The 14116-nt window shown below is 28.9% G+C and overlaps 1 protein-coding gene across 1 annotated transcript in view; it reads left to right on the top strand.

Annotated features, from left to right (window-relative positions):
* The first annotated feature begins 2975 nt into the window (after window positions 1-2975).
* Window positions 2976-14116, top strand: part of LOC143198363 (protein kinase C, brain isozyme) — a 37319-nt gene continuing 26178 nt past the window's right edge. Inside the window, exon 1 of the mRNA XM_076407529.1 lies at window positions 2976-3290. Coding sequence (XP_076263644.1) covers window positions 3106-3290 — 185 coding nt within the window. The 5' untranslated portion in view covers window positions 2976-3105. The remainder of the gene's footprint in view (window positions 3291-14116) is intronic.

Genomic DNA, 14116 nt, shown 5'->3' with positions numbered 1-14116 from the left:
TAGAAGAGCAAATAGTCGCTGGGGTCTAGGTCTGAAGAATACTAGTCTGGTGGTTGAGGAAGCAATTCGAAACACAATTCACGAATTTTTGCCATCATTTTCACTGACTTGTGACACGGTGCATTGTCTTGGTGAAGCAGCACTTTCTTTTTCTTCAAATGCAGCCGTTTTTCGACGATTTCGTCATTCAAACGGTCCAATAACGCTATGTAATAGTCACTGTTGATGGCCCTTCCTTTTTCAAGGTAGTCAATGAAAATGATTCCATGCACATCCCAAAATACAGACGCCATAACCTTGCTTTGTAGCAGGTTCATCATGTGCAGCCCACTGGAATGACTGTCGATTGGACTTCGAAGTCAAATGATGGAGCCATGTTTCATCCATTGTCACATATCGACACAAAAACTCGGATTTATTATGCTTGAACATCTACAAACACCGCTCCAAATCATCAACTCGTCGTTGTGTTTGGTCAAAAGTGAGCTCGCGCGGCATCCACTTTGCACATAGCTTTCTCATACCCAAATATTCGTGAATGGTATGACGTACGCCTTGAGTTGATATCTTTAGAGTGTCTGCTATTTCATTCAATTTCAGTTTACGGTCCTTCAAAATCTTTTTATGGATTTTTTAATGTTTTCGTCGGTAACAACCTCATTTGGACGTCCACTGCGTTCACCCTCTTCGGTGCTCATTTCACCACGTCTAAACTTAGCATACCAATTCTTGAAGGTTGGTTTTCCTGGGGAAACGTGTCCCGAAATTCGGCATCAAGACAAGTTTTTGCTTCAACTGTATTTTTCCCTTCAAAAAGCAATATTTTATCAACAGGAGAAATTCCCTTTTATCCATTTTTTCATAATAACCAAAGCGGCTTCACTCAAAATGCTATAATTTACAAAATAATGATCCGACAGCTGTCAAATTTATCACGCATCTTTTGAGGGTTAGGGCTAACTAAAAAATTATGTGGATTTAATTCTATATCATCGCCATCATGTGTCAGGCCGGGGACTTTTCAGTCGACCTGTTATACATATGTCGGTTCTGAGATTTGTCGTATTAAAAAGAGGGTTTGGTAAATTCTTATAAACTATAATATAAAGAATCTATAACGGCTTTTCACTTATTTTTATTTTAATATAAACAAAAATAATATCCCCAGATTTACATAAGATTTGAGTCTATCATAATTTATAATGAAGTGAATGCCGATCTATGGAATAAAATAATTTTAAGTAATAAAGTTCGTTTTCAGTTTAACAGCTCGTAATAAAATTAGTGATATGCGATTGTAGGATATGAAATGCATCCACAAGGCCTATGTGATGTGTTTACTGCGGATTTTGAACTGTATTTTTTTGTAGGTACCTGCTGTTTCAACGTTTAATTAGCATTTATAAAAATATGTATGGAGTAAATGGTTTACTAAAACTCCTAAAATTTGAAATTTGTTATGAAATATTTTTTATGATTACAAATATCACAAAAATTTAATAAAATTCTACTATTTTATATAATTATTTTGTACAAATATCACTATTATTTTTAGTTGAATTTTATATAATATTGAGGCAAAATATGATATTTGGAATCGTGCAACAGGTTAATATCGTAAAATTCATTGATTAATCATATTTAGCCTATTTAGTATAAATGTTGTCACTATTACCTATATTGTTAATAATAGTCAAAATCAATGCACGCCTAAGTGTGTAGTAATTCCTTAGTGAACTGTAATTGTTTCATCGTTCAATCTTTAATTAATGTAAAATTTAAATTGAAAGAGTTAACAAGAATTCAAAAAAAGGTTTCTCAAAATAATGCTGTCATTTCAAAAATAAAAGAACCAATTTCAAATAATATACAAGAGCTGCAAATGCGAAATAGGATAATAGAAACATCGAAAGTGTAGTATAACATATTAACAAATTAAGAAAATTCAATTTTTAATTTTTGAGATATTGATTCATCTCAAAATTGAATAGTCCCATAATAGTTTGCAAGACGCTAATGAAATTGTTATATTTGTTTAAGAAGCGTAATTATAAGAAAGTGATAATTTCTGAATAATAAATTGAAGTAAATGAAGTAAGAAACTAAATATTTTTAATGTACTATTCTATTATAGAATTTAACAAATTATACAACCAAACGCTTTTTGGCTTTACTGCATTGAATTGCAATGCATGCTAGGTGCAATGCATGCCTGAATCATACTAGATCATGATTTAATAAAAAAATAAAGAATTAATATTTGAATGACAAGGCCGAAAAATCTAGTGGTAATGGAAGCAGCGATCCGCATTCGTCCTCTCTTTTCTCTCCGAAAATCCTCTTCTGTGCATGATTGCTTTTCGCGTCGAAAATAGCGAACTTTATAATACGCACGCGTTTAGCTATCCAAACTTTCCGTTCTATCTCCGTCTTTGTCTGGACTTTCCTGGATATTAGATCAGTATAGTCATAAATTAAACTTCACTTCAATATTAGAATCAACTATTGACCGTAAATTTAATATTAGGCCAACGACAATCCACACTAATAAATTAAATAATGTTGACATTTATCTGTCACAAGTGACATTTATACATTATTATTTATGTTTTATTTCGGATTTACTTACACTAAAAATGAATTGCATATTGCATTTTTAAAAGTAATTGTTTTTTTTTGTTTGGAATAACCAATTTCTAGTTTCCATTTATAAGGTAATAATTTTGATATTATTATGAAGAAACCTTGACAGGATTTTTTTCAACAAATCTAGCGAAATAATTGTATACTTCTATTTTAATATTATGTATGTTATGTTACGTATATTATTTATGTTATATGTATGATATGTTTTTTTACTGTTATGAAGAAATAATAATAAAAGTCTTTCTCGACCGACCTAGTTCGATTTTGTTGCGAACGTAAGTCGTTTCCCTAACAATCTGTTGCACCGGTGAGTTCGAGGATACCTGATTATTGACATCCAGCAGCGCGGCGGTCCGCCTGCCTGGTTTCGTGCCGCAGTATTTTCAGCGAATTTCTGCTGGTCGTGCTATCGCTACGATCGATTGTCGTTTATCGCGTGAAACCCAACCAGACAGAGCCATGGCCGAGGATCAAGACGTAAACAATGACGATTCAAATGATTTAAACACAAAATTCGGGCTACGCTTGAAAGGAAGAAAGGGTGCTCTAAAGAAGAAGAATGTGTACAACATCAAAGATCATAGATTCATACCGAGATTCTTTAAGCAGCCCACATTCTGCTCCCATTGCAAAGATTTCATTTGGTAAGTCGCTTAATACTGAAATAATGTAGTTGTAAATTTCGTTTGTTTTTACGTACGATCGTTTCCCTAGTAAGTTATTTTTACATAATATATGTGATGTATCGATTTTGGTTTTATATTGTATGTTATGAGGAAAACACTATACAACACGCAAATTTACAAATAATTAGTCACTTAAATATTATTTTTTATTGATAATAGATTTTACGTTTCAGTGTAATTAATTAAATAATTTTAAGTTGTTTCAAATTATTGGTGGGTTAGTTTGTATTTCGAGAATACATAAAAAATATTATTATTCGTGTTTTTATTATTGTTATAACTGTTACAAAATATTATGATTGATATTAAAAACTACAACTAAGAAATGACTCTCATTTCTATTGAGTTACTTTTAATTATATAAGTTGTTTTTAATTATTAGTTATGTTATTTTATGACGAATTATGGATTAGTTCATTTTTTAAATTGTGCTTTTTTCCGATTTTTACAATTTGATTAAAGGAAAAACTTAAAAAGGTTTTTTTTAATAATATTTGGTTATATTAAACGTTATTGGGCAGTTTCAATATCGGTCTGTATACGATAAAGATTGTCCAATAGACTGCTGATATATTTTATGGCTTTTTAGTACATTACATTACCACTATTTATAGTAATAAGAAAATATCTTTAAATTATCCAATTTACTAATAGAATTAGTCCATTTTTAGACACAGAATTACCCTCAAGGACAAAATAACTATTCGGGCAAAATTATATCTATCTTCTGGACCATGTTGAGAATAAACACAAAAAATAGTTTTTCCAATTAACTTACAATATTAGCTAAACTGTGTGTGTTAATGAATAAATAATGGATTAATGATATAAACAACAAAAAATATAAAAAGTAATGTTTTAGATAGAAATAATATTTGATTTTTCAAACAGTTTTTAGTTATCTCTAATATATTTGAAATTTAATATAAAAATATTTGTTTATACGAGGTAGCTACTATATTGTTAATGACGAAGATAAATATTAACTTTAGTTTATATTGATTGAATGAGTTGCACTTTTTTACGTTTATTGTTCAAGAGCTACCTACAATCTTTTTATACTGCAGTACATTTTTAAAAATATATAAACATATTTTACCAACGAGGGTTTATTTGGGCTGCACCTAGAGTTTAACGTGGACTCCGCATCACGGTCCTCGGCATTAAGCCTGCCGACTGGCCAGTGATCAACTTAGAGACCAAACATAGAAGACATCCGGTCTTACCCAGCCTGGTTACTGACGTGACTGGGATGGGTATTCCATGTTGGATTTTCCACTGTTGCCTATAAAGATATTTACAATTACAATCACAAACATAAAGCACATCCATGCCCCAGCAGGATTCGAACCCGCGATTGTTGCAACACTAGGATAATCGTCCTGTGGTCTTAACCATTGCGTCAACGAAGCTGGCATACGAGTACTGATACATTGTTTCACTAATAGCGACATCACAGTAATTATTTGTTGAGCCTTAGCCTGAAAGAAAATATTTTAAGAGTGATTTGACCCTTGAACCAACATTTTCAATCGAAAACATTTTTATGAAACAGATACTAATCAATTAAGGCGCATTTCAGATATTAATAAACGCTCTATTAATATATGCTCGCATAATATCTATAAAATCTGATTTTTTTATTTTATGACAGCCATATATAGGAAAGTGGTACACCTATTAATATCGTATTAATAATTATTATAATATTACATTTGATTGTACTAGGTTATTCACCAAAATTTAATTCAAGATCATTCCGGGAGATTTAAATTTTTGATCTACAGATGACAAATGAAATTATTTTAATGCTTTTTAAAGTCTCCCTCGATGTTTTTATCGAAATTATTAAATGCTCATTGTTAGCGAATACTGCATCCACTATACAGACACCACACATAGAACACATTATCTACACTATGCGTACATACAGTATCTTTAAAATGTCTAATTAAAACGTTCAAATTACAACTTTATGTAAAGCGATGGGTGAAGATTTTTTGGGAGTTTAGAGGAAAGGCGTTTTTATTTAGATGGATTAATTATTTTATGGTTTATGCAAATATTGGTCACATCACCAATATGATAAATTAATTTGGCTAAGTATTGATTTTTCTTTTAAATATTCAGAGTGCGTCATTATATTTTAGTCGAGTAGGCTGTAGCACGCTCTGTCAAGTTTAAATATCTGTTATCTCAGGACGAAGCTCAGTGATGTGCAATCACGCCTATGTTAATTTAAAAAGCCTGCACTATTTTCAATCACGGTCCTGTTTGTTGGTAGATCTGACGAGTTTGAAGGAGGTTCGCTTTAAAAAATAAAATATAAATAAAGGAATTCGGTGCGTAAGAGGTTACTTGTTTTCTAATAAATACTGTGAACATAATACACACTTATATAGATATTTGCATGTAATGTTTCATTAGTATTGAAATGTTTACTTACGTTAATTTAAATCTACAAAAAAATCTACCAAAATTATTGTACAATGTTTTTGCTAAATTAAAAATATTGCTAAAAGTATCTATTGGCTTTCATGTGTTTAATATTAATTATTTTTATTTAATAATAATTAGAAAGCGAACAACTTTTACTTATACCAACTAACAGTTGATGCAAATCACACAATAAAATAATATCCTTGAATAATATAGGAAAGATCATTGTTGTTCATACCCTTATAGATCGCATAGAATAAAAAAATAACTACATTAAATGTATCGGTGTTGATCGAGTAAATCTATAATAAAAGTAAAATAATAGCTATTTATTTAGCACTATTTATTTCACCCAGCATGACTGACAGATTCTTTTTGTTAAAATAAAAATGAGTACAAGGTTTTTTAATACCTTGTGAAAACTTTCTACCATTTTTAACAATTATGGTTATTATATTGCATTGACAACTGATATAGTGTTGAACCATCTTTATAATTTATAATACTAATAATCTGAATTGCTTTTCCAGTTTTAAAATTAGCTAAAATTAAAAAAGATTGATTAAACTAGCTATTTTATCGAATGTTTATTATTTAAATATACAATTTAAAAATAGCTTGTATATTATATAGAGACGCTGTTACGTTTTCGTTCATCTTTACGCAATTGCTGTTCCGATAATTGCTTGTGTTAATGTTCGAATTTAGAAGGTTCATACCTAATCCTAATATATATAAAAGAAGAGAAAACTAGTGAAAAATAAAACACGTAGCAAAACATATTTTTTTAAATAACCATAATTAAATGCGGAATGGCAGAACAAAAAAATCTTTACTATTAATTTTTTACAATATACCTACTGGGTTGTTCAATAACTTCATATACCAAAACCTATTAGTTAACAGTGGAACTAAAAATTCGACGCCATTTTAATAATTCATCTTTCATTAAGCCAATAGCGTGTTTATTGAGAATAAAATAAATCCTCGAGCGGCGGTTCAACATTGATGAAAGACCTGAATGAAGAGGTAATGACTCGATTGTTAACGTTAGGGGACTGTTGAATTGAAACTGGTGAAATTAAACTGAAAAATATACTTATTTTCGCAACTATATGCCAAAATTGTATTTTTCATATTCATTACATTGTCGTTTTAGCTGAAATAAACCAGAAATCAGATTTAAAGAAATGGAAAGAGAAAAGGAAGCGGAATCCGCTAAACACCTATGGAGGTTTGATGCGTTTCTACTCTATCATACTTCCCCTACCGAATTCGCTTTCATGCTATAGAATGTCATTGATAAAAGAAAATTATCATTGTAATTGACAAACTATCACAGTTCTGAGACAAATACAATAAAATAGCATTTGAATAACTAGAACAAACACGATTTTCCTGGGAAATAATACATGTAAACAAATTATGACACCGCTCAACATCTACTTCCAAATGCTTGATTGTTTGTTTACTGTATATGTTGCTCCTTAAAAATCACTTTTAATTCTTCATCTGTTCAATACTTGAATAAAATTTGTTATACCAATGTTTAAATACTGAACACCCTATTTAATGTAAATATGTGGATCGTATCAGAAGGATAGGATAGATTTGTGATTAGCGAAAAATTATTTTTATATATTTATTCAAGGCTCGAATGTATATTTGTAATCCGAGTGGATAGAGTAGCCAGTTATAAAAAAAACATAATATTCTGTTTTATTCGGGTGCGCATGACTTGAAAATTTGTAAAGTTAAGCAATATTTTTACATATAATAATAAATTCCTAGAAAATATACAATAACATTAACAGTGCCGGAACATAACTAAATAATAACCGATAGTTTGCACTAGACAGCATGAATCAATGTTTTACAGCTGTAAATTATTTATTAGTAATATTTTGTATTGTGGTCATTCAAAAAATAATTCAGTTTTTGTAGTTTTTTACATATTTTACAACTTATTTATTTGAACACATATTATAGTTTATGTTATATTTTCATGATTTCATTATAAATTGTAGTAGTAGGTTTATAATGATTTCTTAGTTTTACAGGAATAACTTATCATACAGGAATATTTACCGCACCCATTACCTTTGTTTTGATCAAAATCGTAATGGATGTCGTAATAAACCACCTCCTTCATGCTTCACTCGATACACCAGATTTAAGTGGGTATCTTTTGACGTTGATGTACTATATTACGTATAAAGTATTTTCGTAGTACTACTGTTAACAAACAGAACTATCGATGGTGTATAATAGTTTCGTTTTCAGGTTATTTGCTCTAGCAATAATTCCAGGGTTGTTAATGGCGTGCAAGCATCCAAGTATATAGATTAATACAGATAAGCGTTTAAAGGTTGATAGCATTTTTTAAAATTAATATACTATTGAAATTAATTTAAAAGTGTTTTAAAAAGAAAAAAATATTGCTTATATTCTATATCTATAATGTTTAATTATGTGCATGCTTCGGCTAGTGTACTTTTCGTATTTTGTCCAACTGCAATGTTTGTTATTAACAACAGATACACCTAACAATACATAAAATGTTTGATAAGTTTCAAACTTTGCAAAACAACAATTGTGAGCTTGTAAAACTATAAAGTTCGTATAGAGAAAGACTAAAATATAATATATAATCCAGTATTTGTAATTCTACCTGTTAATTTAAATAATTTTGTTAAAATTAATTTACAGCTTTTTGCATTATTAATTGTCCTTGGAAAGGGAGTCTGTTTAGTGTAATATTCGCAGGCTATTTTGAGTTTTGTTCTAATTTAAGTAATTTTCAGTGACCTTAAACTTTCAGGAGACAGAAAATAAAATGTTTGAATTTATAAATTATAGTTCTATTCGAAGTGTGATATTTTTCACGCAACTACGTCATTTTAAGAGATTGTATTTTTGTTTTTTTCTGGCCAATTTTCATATTTAATCTTGATGTACATATATTTCGTTACTGATCATAGTTGAAAATTTTAATATTAAGCCATTAATATCAAAATATATCATATGATATGATTATTTTTTAAAATTTTAAAATGATATCTGATTTCTTCCACTGAAAAATCTCCTTATCTTTTGATGCTATCCAATTTCAGTTTCTTCGCTGGAAGTTCTGCTCTAGATGAAATGATGTCTGAAAACAGAAGTTGGACCTTTTTCTATATAGTTAGATATAGTAGATCATATAGTTAGATATAATAGATTTTTTCACATATAACCAAAAAAGATTAAATAAGAATTCTAGACCACAATATCTCCTTATTAATTTTTAACGTATGTTTTAACCTAATTTTTTATTATATTTACCCTTTAAAGTATGGATTACTCACCACAGAATTGACAAAATTGAATATTTATGTAAATATTTCTATGCCAATAAAACCCCAAAAATGAAAGCAAACATCTATTAATTTTAAAACCAAACTGACTTGTTACCTTGTGGTTATTTTTTATTTGCACCCTTGAAAGAATCGCTTGGAGGCAAAAGATTTGAAAGCAATGAAGTAGTAGAAGAATATGTACGCAATTAGCTGACAACTCGCCTTCAAACTCTTTATGAAGAAGGATTATTAAGTTTCCAAATCGGTGGTAGAAGTGTGCAGAGCGCGGAGGTGACTACATTAAAAAATGTTAAATGTTTAGTTTGTGTATACCATTGATCAATAATTTTTTTTAATTACCGTTTATATTTGATTCCCCCTCGTATGTGGTTAATTTATTATTTATTCATTATTATTTATCGAAATCTTATAAAAGTTTTTATTATTAAATTTTAAAATTATTTGCATTCATTGCAAAAACACGATATAAAAATGGCACACAACTGTATCAAATATTGGATTATTAATGCATATTCATGATGTTCCAGTTTAAATATTTATTTTTAAACTCATTATATGTCGATAAAATTCGATATCTTAACATTTAATCTTTATATATACATCGCGGTTTCTTTTAATTGAAATATAATGTACAAATAAAATTTATTTTTCATCATACTGTTAAATCCATTCCAAATATTGGAAATATATTATTACTATTCTAACATCTTTATCTAGGGATTATTTACTCATTCTAGTTAATGAGGTATTTTGCTCTAAAAAGACATATTTTAGCATCCTCATGGAGCTCAATAAATAAAATTTATGTTTACAATTTTTTATATATACAAGGCGTCTCTAAAAAAAGTTCATATTTGCTTAACTTGCTGTATAAGCAGAACCATTACAATGAATACGGGAGTTTTACATAAACAGCGACGCCCATTGTAGCTTGACAAGATTCAGCGCTATTCGAGGTGTTCAGCGCATAAACGATGCGCTAAACATTTCTCTCATTCAAAAGTGGATGAAAGATTTAAAGAGACCGGTTGCAATACTCGAATCATAAACATCCGACTAATCAAGATTATCAAAAAACGGTAAAAAATATAGACATGGGGCGTTAACAGCCTCTAAAGTCTTGTATCATATGACAGTCATATGTAGGTCATTTTCAATTATTAAATTTGTTTCTAGAATTATAATAAATATAATAATATTATTTAATTATAACAGTCGAAAAATTTAATATTTGATTGTTATACTATATATTGTACCTTTTTAACGATTTTTATGCGAGTATTCGTCCGCGATAGATCATATAAAGTTTTGACTTAATACGAAAACAGTTAAATAAATAGGCACATTTCTAAAATTTCCTGATAAACGTATTTTTTTAAATAAAAACGATATTTGTTTAAAAATCGCGCACTTTAGATATGTGAGGATAGAGCTTGTTTCTAAATATATCTAGGGCAACAACTTAATTTTGATACTACAGTTAACAATAGATTGTTTTATGGAACATATTGATAAAGTAAGTATGCCTTTGATTAATGATCTTGTTTCTTACCGTTCTTTTGACCTTTGCACGATATTTTGGTTTTAATGGTAAATAAAATATCTTCCATTGACCTTAAACAATCTAAGAGCAAGAACGGAGAAAATTTAGTGGTTTGGGTAATAAAATTATTATTAATAGAATATTGTGATTTCGCCATACTAATGAATGTTGAATATAGAATTATAGTTCGAAGTATAGTATCGAATATATAATTTATAATTTAAAAAAATTAAAACACTAATAAAAAGAAAGCAACAAATGTATGAACTTCTCATTTATTTTTGTAAAATTGCTGTTTGTTAAAACATAAATTTGTAGCCAATGTGTTATTATATGCTTCCGTGAACTTGAGTTTAAAATAGCTTATAAAGTTGTTAATGCTAGTTTCGTGCTTGTTTGCTTTATCTTTCTCGACGGCCATTATTGCGGTTCCAAACGGGTCCAGTGATGAGAATCATTTGCTTCCAGTTGAGGTATTAGTTATTACAGTTTATTTACCTAAATATGGACGCGTAAATATTGTTTAATTATGGGTAATGTTAGGTTAGTCCGATAATTTGCTATTTGTTACTTTTGTTACTTTATAAATATAATTATATATTCATTTTGACTCAGCGTTTATTAGTCAATTATTAGACACTGAAATAGAGGTAAAGGTTAATCACAAAATTGTTTTGCTCAAACATTGATTCTTTTTTCCTATCTCTGTAGAGCTATCTTAATTGAATTAGTTGAGTTTCAAAAGAAACCTGAGAATATCACTTGAATCATATTTTCAATCATAAATCATAGAAATTCTTCACCATTAGCTTACCGGAAAAATTACGAAGAAATTTGGACATTTTTGGATGATCTTCCATCATTTAATTATTATATTCTTAATACTAATATTTAATTATTATATTCTTAATACTAATATACCGATATATTTTACCAAAGTGCACATAAATCAATATGAATAGAAATAATTTTAAAAATGTTCAGATTCTACGAAATAAAATTAATTAATTAAAAAAATGTTTAAAATCTTTTGTCAATGTAAACACGAATACGAAGTCCTTTTACAAGTACACTTTTATTGGCTGATAACGTAACTTCCATCAATATTTATAGAAATACTCCCTATTGTGATATAACTTAATTTCCAGATAGCAGAAATTCAATCTTTAATACGATTGAGGTGGTGTTTCATTTACTTAACGAAGCTATCAATCACGCCCGGAAATGGAAATTATCGATTTTATATTAAATTATGCTTCCCCTTTCCTTCCTTTTATGATACTTTTACGAAGAATCGATTAGAAACCAACACTCAAAGCGGCCATTCCTTTTGTTTTTTTTAAGATTCGCAAATTTAATAGACTTCTAATTTTATTATATTTTTTCTTTATAACGGTCATCAGAGAAGTTTGTATTTACATTATGTAGATATGGTAAAATGATACAAACTATATAATTATAGCTTACATTTTGCGTTGAAGGAATCAAAACAATCTTGAATACTGTGACACTTTGTAAAAGCAGACAAAGGCGAAGCAGATTTTATAATTTGTTTTGTCTAAAGAAGTAATTTTATTAACATATATGAAGAAGAATTAACACAAGAAACGCGTTGAATCTGTGTTTTTAAGCAAAAGAAAAACTCTAAGTATTATATTAAAATTAATAATAATATCACTGTAATAAAATAAGGACTTTTTACGTTCCGCGCAAAATACTCCCAATGGTTTGACCATGAGTTAACAAAAAATCTTAGACGAAATAAAAATATTGTAGAAATAAAGCTGAAAAAGAAAAGCAGTAACATCTCCATATTTAAGAATAATTTGAAATAATTTTGTTTTTATTTTAAATTAAATGATCGATCGTGCGAAAATATTTGTATGTATTTATTTTAATTGAAATGATATCATTATAAAAACCATACGCATTGAAAAGGTTACCTATTAACAGTTCACAAAGGACTACATATCTCGTACTGTCGTGGTGTCTGCCTCTTTCCCCACCGATTGTTCTCTACTGCCTACTTCATAGCTTCGGCAGGTTTATTGTCTGATAAAATGTCTCGGTTCTACGCAAACTTCCATTTTCGCTTTAAGGGATAAGTTGTCATTCTCCTCCGTTGCAGCTTTATGGCTATGAATGGTCTGATATTTCGTTAGGAAATACCCATGTTGGTTGTAATATAATACTTTCGCAATGCCGTAGAGCTATCTTTGGTTTTATGAACAGGAACATATAGGTGCTGAGTATCGGCGTAAGGATGTGGTAAAATTCGACGGTTTCCATCTACGAACTCTGACCTAAAAAAACAGTTTCAATGTAAGAGGTAAGAGGGTTATTTTGTACATATTGGATAGGATATAAATAATATTCTTCGAAAAACCATTAACATGGATATAAAGTTGTATTAACATTGACGTAATTCCGAAATTATTTATCACTATTTATGTGATTAGTCAAGTGATTTTTAAAATAGTATTTTGTATTAAACTCAGATTAAGTACCACCCTTCTTCTGGAAGTCACCCTGGTTATCTGAAAAAAAATTCTAAAAGGTAGTCGATAATATTTATGTTTTTTGAATTAATTGTTTTTTAAAATAAATATTTTAATATGATAACGATAGAGAGATGTCAAAAAGGAAATTTATAGAATTTCATGGAATTGAACTAAATAAATTTGACTAGAGTTTGTAATATCATGTCAATCATACTGAAAAAGAAATTTTTAGGAAAACATTTCTAGAGTTAGTTCTTTTATTTTCCAATAAATGATACTTTACGAACTTAACGAACTGAATATAGAAAAGTGGTAAATATTTAAATTTTACTTTACTTTAATATATCATAATCTTTAATATTTTATATATATTTGTCTTATATCTCACATTATTATAAGAAAACGGGAAAACTTAGGTGAATATATTAGCATGGATATTTGTTTTTTTCTTTAGTTGGCTTTATATGTAATTGGCGTCACTATAAGGAATGTGAAGAGGATATAAAAGATAAAGGCACAAAAAAAACTGTGTATGATAAAGGCAAGGGCCCGTTAAATAGGTCCTATTAAAATAATTCAAGAGTAAATCGTTGTTAAAAGACGTTGTTCGTTCATTCAAAATGGCTGTTTTATGTAAATTGTTTTATGTTTAAATAATGGAAATAGTGAGAATAAAAATCGGTTCCAACATAATTGCTATATTTATTGCATAATGTTTAATGAAACAATATCAGAACTATGAATTAATTTATTAGCCAAACCTCATGACATTGACTGAAACAAGCGGAATCTCAAAATTTAATGTCTATTGAATGCAGCGAACCAGATAGGTCTTACACAGCTGACAATGCACTCAATCAAGAACTGTCAATTTGTTCAATTAGTTCAAAGACTAATAAACATACAAATGAAGAACAAACAATTTTTATATATACTTTTTTG

Source organism: Rhynchophorus ferrugineus, unplaced genomic scaffold (genome assembly GCF_030347505.1).
Source record: "Rhynchophorus ferrugineus isolate W39M unplaced genomic scaffold, kcgeb_rfMv2 rfM6, whole genome shotgun sequence".
NCBI classification, from domain to species: Eukaryota; Metazoa; Arthropoda; class Insecta; order Coleoptera; family Curculionidae; genus Rhynchophorus; species Rhynchophorus ferrugineus.
The sequence above is the reverse complement of the archived record's forward strand: the minus strand, read 5'-3'. Positions and strand labels throughout refer to the sequence as shown.